This window comes from Argopecten irradians, chromosome 11 (genome assembly GCF_041381155.1).
Source record: "Argopecten irradians isolate NY chromosome 11, Ai_NY, whole genome shotgun sequence".
NCBI classification, from domain to species: Eukaryota; Metazoa; Mollusca; class Bivalvia; order Pectinida; family Pectinidae; genus Argopecten; species Argopecten irradians.
This window is the reverse complement of record NC_091144.1, coordinates 33,996,611-34,013,403: the sequence shown is the minus strand read 5'-3', so window position 1 is coordinate 34,013,403 and position 16,793 is coordinate 33,996,611. Positions and strand designations below refer to the sequence as shown.

The 16,793-nt window shown below is 33.9% G+C and overlaps 1 protein-coding gene across 1 annotated transcript; it reads left to right on the top strand.

Annotated features, from left to right (window-relative positions):
• The first annotated feature begins 9,300 nt into the window (after positions 1-9,300).
• On the top strand, positions 9,301-15,885 carry LOC138335375 (monocarboxylate transporter 12-B-like). The gene is made up of 4 exons (XM_069284432.1): positions 9,301-9,440; positions 13,439-14,233; positions 14,801-14,851; positions 15,177-15,885. Exons 1-4 carry the CDS (start codon positions 9,365-9,367, stop codon positions 15,404-15,406), a joined length of 1,152 nt encoding a protein of 383 aa, XP_069140533.1. The 5' UTR covers positions 9,301-9,364; the 3' UTR covers positions 15,407-15,885.
• The last annotated feature ends 908 nt before the right edge of the window (positions 15,886-16,793 follow it).

Below are 16,793 nucleotides of genomic sequence, written 5' to 3'. Positions count from 1 at the left end.
TTGTAAATTGTTTTTAACCATTTGTTTGTTTACAACCCCCCCCCCCCCCTTGATTTTCACATATTAAGAATATATATATTATCCTACCTAATGCAGTTGATACACTTTCGCCATGTCCTCTAGAAATCATTCGAATTTATTATTCTCCGAGCCGTGTTTGTTCTCCAAAATTGGTAAATTTGGTGAGAAAACACAAATGAATCATTCTCTTCACTAATTCTCAATTCTACTCAATAAAAAAGTAGATCTCTGTTGTATTCCAATATCTTTCAATCACTTCAGTGATCCGGATTAATTTTATAGCCATAGTAAATTTGTATAGGTTTTATTGACATGGATTCGCCAACTGACCCAGTGGAGCAAAGGTTAAGGCGTTGGGCTTTGGAGCCAAAGGTAAGTGAAAGCTATGTGGGTTAAGTCCCGCCGGGAGAAAGGTAAGTAATATAATAAATGTATTTGTTATCAATGTGCTGTGTAGATATATATATATATATAATCACATTACCGAATATGGTACCTTGTATATGACCACATTACAGAATATATATATCATCACATGGATGCGATTAAAATATATAAAATTGTATAGAGATAACTATATACATTTATTTTTTATTTTTTTTAACCCCAAATCGACCAAGCCCCAATTTGTCGTGGTACCCATTAAAAAGAACCCGTTTCAGACACTTCACTAAAGCGAGAAAAAACATTTTGAAGGGGGGTTCAAAAGGACCTCTTTTCCCTTCATTTGAAGACTAGCGTGAGTGACGCCCAACCTCAAAGCCACGCAGTCAACTGTGCATAGTGTACCGTTGTACGGCTCTTTTGATGTACATATAATGACTAAATTACCTGTTCTGGTCTGTTGCGACCGGGTTTATTCTGATATTATAGTCCAGGGGTGGATATAACGTCAGCGATAGTAACCCATGGAGTATCGAGGGTGGAAAGAACAACACCTTACATAACTAGGGTGTAAATGACCGAGTGTTTTTGGACAGTTTGTGTGATTTGAAACTCTTCATGGGGAACATCCGTGGTGAGTCAAATTTTAAACATGGATTCTACTATCGTATTAAACACTTCATTGTTTTTATAGTGTGTATACTGGAATAGGGTTGTCTGTCTGTAGACACAACTTTGTCCGGCAAACTCTTCCTAAACTATTTGGCAGATTTTGATAACATTTGGTACACAGAACCCTGGTATGAAGGTTAGTTGAGTAAACTATAAAGGGTTTTGCAATGTCCTATATTAAAGGAGTAACTATTACATTTGTGTAGCGGGTATATTAGTCGTCCACGCTGGCGACAGTTCTGGTTAAAGTGAATAGTCGGGCAAAGAAAACCAGTATAAATGCGTCCATTGGCCTTCCAAAAGTTCTCACATATTAATACGACGGTCAAGTTCTGCTTAGTTTCCCAGTTCTGACCATTAAAGTAAAGAAAAGTTGAAAGCATTGAAAGCGAGGCTGCGTGGAAATGTAACCACGGACATAGTGAGCCGGGAGGACGTTTTAGAATTTCCTTACTTTAAATTAATTCCATCGTACGCAGACAGATTTTGACGAGAGATTTTATTTTTCCATTTCATAAGAAATTATACTCGATACATTCACACCATTTTTACCAACTTGAGCCATCCTTGCCCGACTGTTCACTTTAATTTTGTGGTTGGTTCCACAATAACCATGAAAACATTAAAATTATATGTTTCCATACTCACGAATCAAGAAGAGCTTGTAATATGATATTCACCACCAAAATTCACCAACTTTTTGAGAATTTCAATAATTACACTGTATATGTTTTAATTTTACAGCTACAAATATGAGCTCAAAAGGATTTTTTGTCAAAATTTTGGCAGTTCTACCAAAAATCATAATATTTACGTCTATATTGCGGTGAAATTAAAGCATACGGTCAGGCAATGAAGCCAAGTTGTGGTTTATATTTTCATTTAACATTTTTACACTGTTTTTAGTAATTGTGAAGTGTCTTTTGCATGTATGTTTTCATCTAAACAAGCATAAAACATGTATCTGGGCATTTTGTGTTGTAACAATGTTTAGAAGGCGTCATGAATGTTAGTCTGTCTATTTAAATGATTTTTTTTAACTAATTCATTCTTTTCATTCGATTACTGAAGAAGAAAAAAAAGTCAAATATTTCGCCCGGTTATGAAACATGAAACTTTAAAAGTTTCTACAGTACGGAAAAAAGTAAATATTCAAAGGTGTACAACACGAATATACCGCAGTCTCCCAAAACACGCACCTCGCACTTCACACGACGCTGCACACCACATACATGGGAGGCCGTCCATACATGATCTTTGCTGTTAATTTAATCAAACAAACAAATCATAGATATACTAGGTAGGTCGGGAAGCAGTCGAGAAGGTAAAATGTGAAATGAAAGTCGAGAATAGAAACTCGTTTTCTTATCTTATCAGTAGCATGTGTGATAATGCATAGGCTGTTGTCTCGGTACAAATGTAATATTCTACACAACTTTGTATTTCACAATTCACTTTGCCGCATGCCTTAGAAGGTAAGAATATGTCTTCATATAACACACTTACTGCTACCTAAACCGCTATATATGCATATATATATATATTTGTAATAAAAATAAGTTATTTTTCCTTAATATTTTGTTGATCATTTTGAAATATATGTTTCTCAGGTTCATTTATATATTTTATCTTACAAAATTCGGTATTCACGTGAAGCGTATAACGCAGGTAACCATTAACAGCCAAATGCGCTAGTGCAGCATGGAAACGAGTTAAAAGATGCGGGGACCATTTTTAATGTTTGACTGGGTTCCGACCATTGGAGACCTGTGAATCTTGGTCCTTCATATACCAATAGCTAATCTTTTTGACCATTGTTCTAATTTCATTCCAGGTCAAGGCCATTTCCATTAGAGTGGTAGTGTACTGGACCAGATTTTGTGTATATATTTACGTTGTAGATGCTCCACCGCCGACAAAGCATAAATGATATTCATCAGTTGAACAATAATTGGTGTTTGATCATATATATATGTGTCTAATTAACACAAAAAATAATATAAAATAATTTTATTTCGCCTTTGATGCATGCGCAATCAGTACTTCCTTCCATATAGGATAAAGAGACACGGAATTTTTTTCGGGATGCAATTAATTATTTTTCATATTTTTAACTTCAAGTAAAAATAGAAGCTCAAACTTTTCAATGGTGGTAATGGTGTAACGTAAGTAACATTTGTAACTGAAGAAAAATACTTAATCGTCTGCTCCTGTTTTTAATAGTGAAAAATACCATTTGTCAGCGGTGAAGCATCTTTAACATATTTTGATGTTGCATTATCAAGGAAAATAGAAATGTGAAAATGAATAAACAAAAAAACTTGATTAAAGGATCGGTAATCCATACTGTTTATGTTTTAATCTGGTTGTAAAGCAACTCAAAGATACTCCACCTCTGACATAGGATATTTTTTTCTCTATCAAAAACAGCAGATGAATTAGCAATTTTCTCAAGTTACAAAAGTTACTTACTTTACACCCTTACCACTATTGAAAAAATTGAGTTTCTACTTTTACTTCAAGATACAAAAATTAAAAGTAATTAATTGTTTCCCGAAAAAACTACTTTTACTTGCTATGTCCTATAGGGAGTGAAAGTAAAATAAATTGTTTTATATTATTGTTTTTGTTAAATGCACATACAATAACATGAGTAACCATCAACGTAATAATTCGTTTTAAAAGTTATAAAAAATATACATGTTTACAGTGACTTAATGACTAAAGTACATAGGTACGAAAAAAGTGAAAATATGGCTGACTTTTTAGAGTTTTTTTCCCACCGCTAACATTTGATTCCCTATAAGAATCAAATTTCAATTTCATTTGATCTGTGATTTGAAGACCACATTTCTCCCTCCCTTTTGGTAGTATTTTATAGTTTTCCAATAGAATAAAATATTTCACATAAATGACTATTTTTCATTTATTTTTATGTTTAAAGATTCTCCATCGCCGACAGAGCATACATGATATTTATCTTTTGAACAATAATTGGTGTTTAATCGTGTATATATGTCTAATTAACACAAAAAAATAATGTAAAATTTATTTTGCTTTTGGTGCATGCGCAATCAGTACTTCATTTCATATATGATATAATGCCACCGATTTTTTTTCGGGATGCAATTAATTATTTTTCATATTTTTAACTTCAAGTAAAATTAGAAGCTCAAACTTTTCAATGGTGGTAATGGCGTAAAGTAAGTAAATTTTGTAACTGAAGAAAACTACTAAATCGTCTGCTCCTGTTTTTGATAGTGAAAAAACACCATTTGTCAGCGGTGGAACATCTTTAGTAATAACTACGACCTTCTAGATGCTTTGGTAGATTAATTGACTGAGTCTTAACATCATGTAAACAAATAAGCTCACACAAAACCATCCTCTCCTGTATCGAATATGTTGCGTGTGTTTTTAGTAGGCTGTGGTATACTCGTGTCGCGGTTTCTTGTAGTAATGGAACTCTTGGCCTTTTTTTTATATATAAAATACCTCTCTGAATCATGCGACCAGGACCCTGTTTCGTGAACATTCCTTAAGTAAAAGTCTCCATAGGAAAGCATTACAGAAGTTAAGGAAAACGCTTAAATTAAGGAACCTTCGTCAAAATATGTGATGCTTTCCTATGGAAAATTTAAAGTTAAGGAATATTTGTGAAACTAGGCCTTGATTTACTGAACAACACCCCCAACTCGGTCACACAATACTTACATTTTCCACTTTTATATATTAGTCTTTATTTTTTGTTTTTGAAATAGCAGTTCCTGCTTTTGACCCTTATGAACAAAATACTTACTCCTCTGGAACCCTTGATCCAATCCTTTGTGTACTATTTCATGAGATATTGGTATTTCACCAACGGAGATAAAATTTTTAAAATAAATGATTTCCCTTTTCGACACAATTTTTAACCAGTCATTTCCTCGAAAATCTAGGGGTTACTATCATTGTCATTATATCCAACCCTGGATATCTCATAGCAAAACTGAATGCAACATAATAGAAAAGGTAAAAGTTCGTTCGATGTACATCAAATGAGCCGTATAACGGTAGACTGTGGTTGGTTGTGCGGCTTTAAAATTGGGCGTCGCTCTCTCTGCAGTTTTTCAAAAGGAAATCTTTTCAGGCCTGAGATTGGTAATAATTTTTCTCCTGACCTGTCCTTCAGATAATTAAGTGGTGGATATAACGACAGTGATAGTAACCCCTGGAATATCGGGAATGCACCCTAATCTACTTACGATTTTAGATGTGTACTCGTTTATAAGTCTTTACGTTCTACATGACCAGTCACAAATACTGTTCCTCTCAGTTTTGAACCCTCCTTCTGATTTTCCTGAAAATTCGTGGACAATGTCGTCTTACCATGCATGTTGAGTTGATATACAAAGATATATATACGGGAAAATATTGTAAATTGTTTTTAACCATTCGTCTGTTTACCCCTCACCCCCCCCTTGATTTTCACATATTAAGAAAACATATATTATCCCTCACCTAAATGCAGTTATACACTTTCGCCATGTCCTCTAGAAATCATTCGAATTTATTATTCTCCGAGCCGTGTTTGTTCTCCAAAATTGGTAAACCTTGGTGAGGGAAAACACAAATGAATCATTCTCTTCACTAATTCTCAATTCTACTCAAAAAAAAAGAAGATCTCTTGTTGTATTCCAATATCTTTCAATCACTTCAGTGATCCGGATTAATTTTAAAGCCATAAGTAAATTTGTATAGGTTTTTATTGACATGTGATTCGCCAACTGACCCAGTGGAGCAAAGGTTAAGGGCGTTGGGCTTTGGAGCCAAAGGTAAGTGAAAGCTATGTGGGTTAAGTCCCGCCGGGAGAAAGGTAAGTAATATAATAAATGTATTTGTTATCAATGTACTGTATATATATATATATATATATATATATATATATATATATATATATATATAATCACATTACCGAATATGGTACCTTGTATATGACCACATTACGAATATATATATCATCAGCATGGATGCGATTCAATATATAAAAATTGATATTGAGATAACTATTTATTTCTATTTTTTTTTTTTTTTTTAACCCCAAATCGACCAAGCCCCAATTTGTCGTGGTACCCATTAAAAAGAACCCGTTTCAGACACTTCACTAAAGCGAGAAAAACATTTTGAAAGGGGGTTCAAAAGGACCTCTTTTCCCTTCATTTGAAGACTACAGCGTGAGTGACGCCCAACCTCAAAGCCACGCAATCAACTGTGCATAGTGTACCGTTGTACGTCTCTTTTGATGTACATATAATGACTAAATTACCTGTTCTGTTCTGTTGCGACCGGGTTTATTCTGATATCATAGTCCAGGGGTGGATATAACGTCAGTGATAGTAACCCATGGAGTATCGAGGGTGGAAAGAACAACACCTTACATAACTAGGGTGAAAATAACCGAGTGTTTTTGGACAGTTTGTGTGATTTGAAACTCTTCATGGGGAACATCCGTGGTGAGTCAAATTTGTAACATGGATTCTACTATCGTATTAAACACTTCATTGTTTTTAATTAGTGTGTGTATACTGGAATAGGATTGTCTGTCTGTAGACACACTACTTTGTGCGGCAAAAACTCCCTCCTAAACTATTTGGCAAGATTATTTGGACTAAAATTTGGTACACAGAACCCTGGGTACAAAGCGTTAGTTGAGAGTAAACAATAAAGGGTTTTGCAATGTCCTATATTAAAGGAGTAACTATTACATTTGTGTAGCGGGTATATTAGTCGTCCACGCTGGCGACAGTTCTGGTTAAAGTGAATAGTCGGGCAAAGAAAACCAGTATAAATGCGTCCATTGGCCTTCCAAAAGTTCTCACATATTAATACGACGGTCAAGTTCTGCTTAGTTTCCCAGTTTCTGACCATTAAAGTAAAGAAAAGTTTGAATAGCATTGAAAGCGAGGCTGCGTGGAAATGTAACCACGGACATAGTGAGCCGGGAGGACGACGTTTTAGAATTTCCTTACTTTAATTATCTAATTTCATCGTACGCAGACAGGATTTTGACGAGAGATTTTATTTTTCCCATTTCATAAGAAATTATACTCTCGATACATTCACACCAGACCTATTTTGTACCATCTTGAGCCATCCTTGCCCGACTGTTGTTCACTTTAATTTTTCGTGGTTGTGGTTCCATATAACCATGAAAACATTAAAATTATATGTTTCCATACTCACGAATCAAGAAGAGCTTGTAATATGATATTCACCACCAAAATTCACCAACTTTTTGAGAATTTCAATAATTACACTGTATATGTTTTAATTTTACAGCTACAAATATGAGCTCAAAAGGATTTTTTGTCAAAATTTTGGCATCTTCTAATTTCTTCTACCAAAAATCAATAATATTACGTCTATATTGCGGTGAAATTAAAGCAGCACGGTCAGGCAATGATGCCAAGTTAGTTGAGTTGTATAGTTTTCATTTAACATTTTTACACTGTTTTTAGTAAAATCTATTAATTTCCATTTTGATCTGAGATATGAAGACCACATTTCCCAATCAATTTTGTGGTATTTTTTATGTTTTTGCATTGAATAAAATATATTTCACATAAATGACTATTTTTCATTTATGTTCTATGTTTAAAAGCTTCTCCATCGCCGACATGAGAAAACATGATATTTATGCATTTTGTATCAAAATCAATGGTGTTTAATGTGTTTTTTGTCTAGATTTAACACACAAAAAATAACTGTAAAAATGTTTTTTGCTTTGGTGCATGCGCAATAATTCAGTACTTCATTCCAATAAATGATGATAATGCCACCGAATTTTTATCGAAATTAGAAAAATTAGAGTTGCTCAAACTTTTCAATGGTGGTAATGGCGTAAAGTAAAGTAACTTTTGTAACTGAAGAAAAATAATATATCGTTCTGCTCCTGTTGTTTGATAGTGAAAAAAACTACTGCATGAAACCGTTGATGTGTTACTAGGGTAATTACAGTCTATGCTCGGATTAATTATTCAAATCATTCCAACTATAATCAATACCTAATTAGCTTGGATTGACGACTATTTATGAGGTGGTCCAGAGTTGGATCTAAAATGTAACACATATGTTGTGACAGTAACCCCTGGAATAACGAGGATGACATGTACTGTGATTGAATTTATATCAATGCAAATTTTGTTTCGTCCATTTAAGGATGATTTCCTCTGAGGTTTCAGTCCCGTTGAAATATCGTTTCGACAAAGATCAAAGAAGTTATGAGATTTTCAAATACAGTTTATCAATATCCTTAGCAAGTTGCTAGTTGCAAATTTTGTCAAAAATTACATTTCTATTTTTAGTAGATTTTTTATACGGGTATTTTAAGAAATGGGCTGTTTGGCGACCTTTTTTCGCTTTGAGTGGAGCCAGAGTTTTACCATTTTTTGCTTAAACTGTTTTTACTTAAATCATCATTGCGCCAGCATTTTAGCTGTATCGGGCTAATTTTTGCTGTAAATCTTACTAGGTTCGTGGTATTGAGCATCCATGTGTTACATGATACACTTTTGTTACTTTATTTTTTATATTTAATGCTAATTTGAGCACTTTTATTTTTTTTACTCTGAAATATTGAAAATAATAAATATTTAAATGGGACAAAAAAGTAAACACACGGACCCCCATTTTTCAGCCTGAATTATAAAGAAAACCCTTTCCCTATTGATATACAAAATATTGACAATGTTTAATACAAGAACTTTTTCTATAGATAGTCTAGATTTGGCACAAATGGCTGAAAATGGTGCATTTTGTAGCTCAGAATTAAGGGGTAGGGGTAGCATTTGTTGTTATTATGAGGAAAAATATGAGTCCTATTAATCATAACTAGTTGATTTTAAAGAAGACTACTGGAAAATAAATTCTACAAACATCCATACATATTAAACACATTATTAGGAAATTATGGCTTTTATCTCTCGTGTACATGGTCAAAACGGCAAAATATTTTGTCAACTAGGTATCTTTGAGTGACAATAGCTGAAAACCGAGCACACGGACATATTTTTCTTCCGTTTTCTTTTATGGTATGAACTCCTTTTTCCAAAAATCTATATGAGAAAAAAAGTTCAATACAAGAAACTTTTTGTCTTCTCAGAGGAGTACATCCTTAAGATAAAACACTTTTTGATATATATCAAGTTTGAATTAATAAAAATGTGCATTTTTCCTCCTAGGAGTTGTTGGCAGTTTCATCATCAACCATTTTAGCTGTCGTGTGGCGTTCATTGTGGGCTCAGTGATAATGACATCCGGGCTTCTGGCAAGCTCATTTGCAGAATCGCTGGGAGTAATAATCATATCTTATGGTTTTACAGCAGGTGAGACTTTCAGGAGTCGGATATTTAGTTAAGTATAGATAATTTAGTTTCATATGTTACACTCATTTCTATTGGTTAGATCTTTAAGGTTATTGTTCCATAGACTGAAAGATTTGTATGTCAAGCATTATGACGTCATACATACAGAATGTTAAAAGCGGAACAGTCATTGGACAAACTAAATTATTGGATAAAGATACACTGCGCCACAACTCAATTTGATTTATTGTAAAAGTAAGTAAAATCACAGAAATGTAAGCCTAATTAGTACCTGTTTAAGTAATCTGGAATAATTTCAAAGCATCATTCCCAATACTTTTTGAGTTTATGAAGTTACAGACAATAAGCGTCAATGAAGAATGCCCTGCTATTTTTGTCTATGAATTCATAAACCCAAAGACATTGAGAATAATCCTGAAAGGGATTGTTTCAGATTATTTGGAAATGTGACATTTATTTTGATTATGTCATATTATCATATATATCGATATTCTTTTATATATACACGTCTCGTTTACATCGCTTTAATTCTTATTGATGATCGATTTTGAACCAACCACATTTCACAAAGATGGTGGATACCATTGTCAAGGAGAAACAATTTTACTTTTTACCTACCGAGATACTAAATGGACATATATTCTCTCACACCTACCGAAGTACTAAATGGGCACATGTTCTCTCACACATACATTGATACTAAGGGATACATATTCACCCACACCCAAATATACTAAAGGGACACATTTTCTCTCGCTACTACAGATATACTAATGGGACTTGTATTCTCTCACACATACAGAGATGCTAATGGGACACGTCACACACCTACAGGTATATAACACTGGTTGATCCGATGCAATACAATCACTTCGCCTGAGGAAGGGACTAAAGGATACAATGTATTACATTATCCGTATCTAATCCTTTTGTTATTTAGCAATGAAACATGTTTAAATTCAAGGGACATTTCACTGAGGCTTTCACTGCTACAGCCCATGAAGCAAAAAAAGACATGACATAAACTGTTGTTATACAGTCGTTATGGAAAAAACCAGATATATTTACAAATTCCACAATATTGTTATTATTTTGTATGATACGGTCGGAATTACAAATCGCACATCTGTGCGTTAACGTGCTATGCACAGGAACAATAAGCACGCTTTATACAGACCCAAATTTTCGTCACGTAAATTAAACAACCAAAATAAACAGCTACTGATGAATTGTCAGTCAAAATTATACACGAGACTGGGTGAACACACTACTACAAGACATGTTTGAGTAGCTCTAATGTGTAATGGCGATAACGAGCGAGCTTCACTTAAGACCACAGAGGGCTGGTAGGTCACAGTTATCCCAAACTACTCCAACTGCCACTACTTCCAATAAATAAACAAATTTCAATGTACTCTCAGACGACAAGAGTATCCCTCCATAGACTAGAATATTCATGTAAATAATATACAATAGCACAGCACTACAGAAAACTGATGATCAACTACAAACTTCAATTTATGGAAAACGTTCAAGAATGCAAGACGGGAAGTTGATGCAGCGATAAAATATTCCGGTTTTACTAGTCTAAAACATTAGCAAGAAACATTTGGATATTTACCATATACTACATGTAATAGATAAACTACTTTAAGTTTGTAAAAGGAACATTTGCAAGTATCATCCTGTTTATTGTAGTTAAGTCTTTTTGAACAACCGGGTTAATATCCTGTAAATGTCATATAATAAAACAGTTATCGACCAATTTTCAGGTGGATACGGTGAGTTATCAACCCTCGAAAATGATTTAACCCTCGGCCTCGAGATATATCACTTACTCGGATTGATAACTCACCGTATCCACCTGAAAATAGGTCGATAATTGTATAATATTACATGTTGTATATATTGATACATGTCCAAATCCAAATCTATGATTACTACAGTATTGTACTTAGAGATCCCTACAAGGATAGCATGCTTAATTTCCTAATGAATTACATCAAAAATAAAGTTCCATTTGTTTTTAAAAATCTACTACAATGTATGAGTTAAGCTTCTTCTATGTTTTGTTATAAGGTTATAAGATAGATACAGCTTACCCATAGCAAAAGATGGGATTGTCTCCCTTTGGTTACAATAGTAGATAACAATCTCGAGAGTAACCAAAGAAAATTTATTTCATACTCCCATTTGCCAACATTTACCCCAAAAAGAATTGATTGGGGATTGTAAGGTATACCACAAGGTCATATTTTATATGTATCGAATTAAAAAAAAAGACTTAACTCAGCAACAATCCCAAAATAAATGCAACATTGTCTCCCTTGCATTTTCACAAAAGATACACCTTTCTGTTTCAGATAGTTTAGCCTTCATCAATTTAATATTAGTAACAGAATATCCAGTACCTTAAACAGGAAATTCTGAAGCTTAATTATCATCAGTACTAAGGAAATATGTAATAACTTTATTCAATTGCAAAACGTCGTCCCAATTTCATTGTACAGAAAAGTAAGTTCAACGTTAAGATATCATATGTTTTTAATCTCTAATGATATACACGAACCTTACAACGGAACCTACTCCATGTTACCTCTATAGTAAAAAGTCCGCCAAGGCGGTAATCTTTATTTTGGTTGAGTCGGATTTAACAGCATGAACCATTGAAGGGCGTGCCGGTTTGGATGGTAAAAAAACCAGGAGAAACAAAACCTTTACCAAAGATTTCTTATGAAATTTCATTTTATATGAGGATAATGGTAGTCGATCTTCTGAAATTATGAAATTCAAATGAATGTGTCTGTATTAATAAAAATTTCTTCATTTCAACAGAGTTTTAGTAATCACCAATATGCTCTTTTATTAAAAATTAAAATTCAATAAAATATCGGTGTAAACTTTGAAGAAACTATACGTTACTGGTTGTGTGAACTTCGGTATGTCGATTTGAAAAAAAAACCTTTTCATTTTTAACAAAAGCTATCATCTTACATTAGAGCCATCAATGCAATATATTTTGGTCAGCCAATTTTGGCAACATGCTAGCTAGACCATCTCAACGATATATTTTCTGTGTTCACGAATATCTGAAATAGTGTATAGATAGCGCAGGTACAAATGATTTTCCATGTACTAGTGGAAATACTTTGTAATTATCACGAAATTGCAAATTCAGCAAGTTAAGCACTGATTTCCATATTTTTGACATGAGTTGTTGTGTAATATACATTTGGTGTTCTAGCATATCCGACGGTGCGTGTTTGTCAAAATTATGACACCAATGATTGTATATGCATTTAACTCTTCATTCCATTTATAAAAGTACTTTAAAATGAAGTATGAAAATAAAACTCTCTGAGGAGAGAAAAAATATCATGTAATGGAACAGGCTATGATTTGGTGGTAATGAATGGGTGCGATCCGTTCCTGTGTGTTTCATGAAAACTTACTAAACAATTGCAGTAGATGAATTATTCCGACCGATAAACCAAAGCACAAAGAAACTAAAAATTCTATCCATTTCAAATATTTCAATTATATTATAGTTTTATATTGATCAATTTAAGAAATATTTCAACATTCTTCTGTGCATTATCATACTGACTTAAGCCTTTTTGTGACCCTTGAACTCTGATGAACTAATTAATACGTCAGAGTCTAACAGCCAATGCTGTTTAGTGGCAATGTAAATTTAGGTAAACACATTAATTTTTCAAAGTAAGTTATCCTGTCAAAGTAAAATTGCTGCATGAATTTGCGACCCGCATTTGTGTCCTATTCTTACTGCAAATTGTACTGAATATCTTCTCATTATGCATAATGAAAAGATATTCAGCAAAATTTACAACAAGAATAAGACATATATACAAAAAAGCCAGTGTCATTTGTATATTACTGACCAGTCTTCGGCGCTACATGTGTCAGACTGGCCAATGTGTTACATAATAGACAGCTTTAAGATTTATTTCTTTTTTGCTTTTTATTCTATTTACTAGGATTAGGGTCCGGTATCGTATTTACCAGTGGGGTTGTGGTGGTCGGCCTCAACTTCCAGAAGAAGAGAAGCGTGGCCACAGGGTTCGCCTCTTGTGGGGCTGGTGTTGGTGCCTTTATCTTTCCGCCTCTGATTCAAGTCGCACGGCAGGAATACGGAGATTCCGGATTCTTCTTCCTACTGGCTGGGATGGCTCTTAATATTTCCGTGTTTGGTTCACTGTGCTTCCCGTCGTATTTAGAAGTGAACAAAAATCACCTTGAAAAACTGACAACATCAAAATTATCGTTATCACTGCACAGCTTAACAGGAAGACAACATTTTTGTAAAGTGATCTCAGTGCTATGGAATCTTCCATTTCTGTGTATATGTCTAAGTCAGTTATCTAGTCATGTCGGGATATACATGATGTACGTCCACATTCCAAATTTCGCAATTTCACGAGGATCGACCGAGGAACAAGCTTCCATCTTGCTTGCTGCCAGCGGGCTTATGAATTGTGTGTCTCGTCTGCTCGTGGGAATGGCGGGAAATGCTGACAATATTTCAAATAGTTTGTTGTATTTCGGAACTTTTGGAATGCTGGGAATATCGACAGTACTTTTTCCTCTATTTGGTGCCACATATATTGGACAGTTAGCGTACTCGGTGATTTTAGGGACATACTCTGGGAGCTGCTACGTTCTACTGAGTACACTGACGGCTGAGATCGTTGGTATTGAATTCCTTGTTTCCGCTTTTGGTATTGCGATGATCTTCACCGGTGTTGGTACACTTGTGGGCCCACCTTTAGCAGGTAAGTTCGACATTACTGATACAATGATATTCAGTGGTGTTGGTACATTTGTGGGATCACCTTTAGCAGGTACGTACGACACTGCTGATATAATGATCTTCACTGGTGTTGGTACACTTGTGGGAACACCTTTAGCAAGTAAGTTCGACATTACTGATACAATGATCTCCCATGGTTATCCCGCGGTTGCTAGGGGAAAAGATAACTCTGTATTTTAGCGGTATAGGGAAAAAACAGGTCACACGCTCTAGACAGTGACGTCATCAATACATGCGGCCACGATTGTAACTTACACGGACGTTCATATCAACCGAAATTTCACCATTTCTCGTTTAAGTAAGAGAGAAAAGAATCAAACAATCGAGGATGATAATGCCTTGTCGTATGCGTTAAAGGCCCTTTAATTATCTGAGATACAAATTAGTAATACCAAAGTAAGAGAAGCCATAATAATTAGCATATAGCTATATCAATACGCTTAATGTCCATACACTTTTAATCCAAAGTCATCTATTAAGGAAAAATAATTCTATTCAAGGTATATTTTCTCTGATTTCTCGATTATAGGTTTCATAGTAGACGGAGGCGGGACTTACGAAATGTCATTTACGCTAGCAGGTAAATATACCACATGATAGCAGGGCGCTCACATTAGTACTGTGCGATTTACTTAGATAATTTGGCAATTTGATTATGAACAAGATAACATAATGATGAGTTCGTGCATTCACAATTATTGTTCCATCAAAGATTTTTTTAGAAACTACATGAACAATCAACGAAAAATAATATTTGGCGAAGAATAGTCAGTAAAACTTTAACTGTTTATGTGTATGCAAGTACGGTAACCAAAGAATTTAAGATAACCTGGGATTATCGTCAGGGATTGATAGTGATCGTAAACCCTGGATATCGAGGATACACTCACCATTGTTTGTTTCAGGGTGCTGTATACTCATGGCATCTATATTTGGGATATCAGCAGAGGTGTTCCGAAAAATTTACTTCCCTGAAGTAATTCATTGGATACATGGAGAAACAAAGTTGGATTCCGAAAAACAAATTCTACCTCCAGAAACAGTACCGCTTCAAAATGACGAGAAGCCGTACTCACATGAACAAGAGAATACTTATAATACACTTACATTACCTCTACAAGCAGAAAGTGATTAAACCGTTAATGATAGTTTTTTTTTAAATGACCTTGACTCAATTAATGATTTTTTTTTTTGAAATTATATTATTAAATTTTGTGCTTTAAAAATGATAAAATTAAAGTGATTATTCGGGCTAAGGAAGGCTAATGTCGGTAAAAATAAAGTATAATTTCTTATGAAATAGGAAAAAAATGTGCATGCGAAGAAGTTCAGTTATATTATAGGCATCCTAAAATGTCCACCGGCTTGCTATGTTCATGTTGAAATTTAAGCAATCAATCTTATGGTGCTATTTTATGTTATAGATATTATTTTAATTAAACAATGTTATTCATTTCAATATCAAATATATTAATATATAAGGTATAACAGGAAAAAACCAGTGGATTTTACATGATAAAGGGAGATAACTCAATCATGATAACGTCATTAAATAAGCCTGCCAAGTAGATTCGGTTTTCTTGAAAACTTACTGAATAAAACCAAACATCTCAATCTTTATTCTATGTTTCATTTTTGTAAGGAGTTTTAGGCGCGCCGCTTTGACCCCAACACCACTCAATTTATCACCAAATTAATTATGACGAAGAAAAAACAAAACTTTTTTTTCTTCGAGAGGCATTGATATATATCTACCTGTCATACCTAATAAAAAAACATTTATCATAGAATGTTTTTGTTTATGACCGGTTTTACATCGGACAATTGTTGGTTTTTTATTATTCATTTTTCTTTAAAAAATATATATAAAATCTATAATCAAAGGACAGGTTCAATTTCTTCGATGCTTTGACCGAGGATACATAATGGCATATCTACCTGAAATAACAAGTATAAAGAATATGAGAACATTTTGGAGTGTGAGGAATTCCACCTTAAAGTTTTCAATTCAAGTTCAAAAGCATGCATTTTAGATTTAAAAACATGTATATAATGAAAAAATGCGTCGTGGTCTGATGGTGTGATGTTTAGATAACAGGCCTAGGATTAAAACAAGCTCATGTGTCAGATGTAGCGTCAGAATCTAGTACTCATTTTTCTAAAACATTTGCATGGATAAAACACCAGCTAGTGTTAGTAACCAGTGGTGTGTGAAAATAAACCCACATAGCTCTGTCGCAGTGACCTAATTTTTGCAAAATTCAAGTTTGACAAGTATTGTTTATGCCATATGTTAATTTTCAATTTCCATCGATCTATAATATTTCTAAAATGTAAGTCACAGTGATATGATTCTGCTTTCTTGAACATCAGATGTCAATATACATTAAAAGTAGGTCACCGTGACCTAATTTTACTTAAGTCAAATTCAGCATATATTGTTCATCCCAAACAGCAATTTTCATTATCTTTACATATTTTTCAAAAAAGGGGTCACCTTGATGTTATTCTGCAAAATTCAA

Excerpts from the sequence above, each read along its gene's own strand:
- LOC138335375 (XM_069284432.1), top strand. The coding sequence starts at position 9,365 with ATGACATCCGGGCTTCTGGCAAGCTCATTTGCAGAATCGCTGGGAGTA. Across the intron at positions 9,441-13,438 it reads ATCTTATGGTTTTACAGCAG|GATTAGGGTCCGGTATCGTA; the intron begins GTGAGACTTTCA and ends TCTATTTACTAG. Across the intron at positions 14,234-14,800 it reads TGTGGGCCCACCTTTAGCAG|GTTTCATAGTAGACGGAGGC; the intron begins GTAAGTTCGACA and ends TCTCGATTATAG.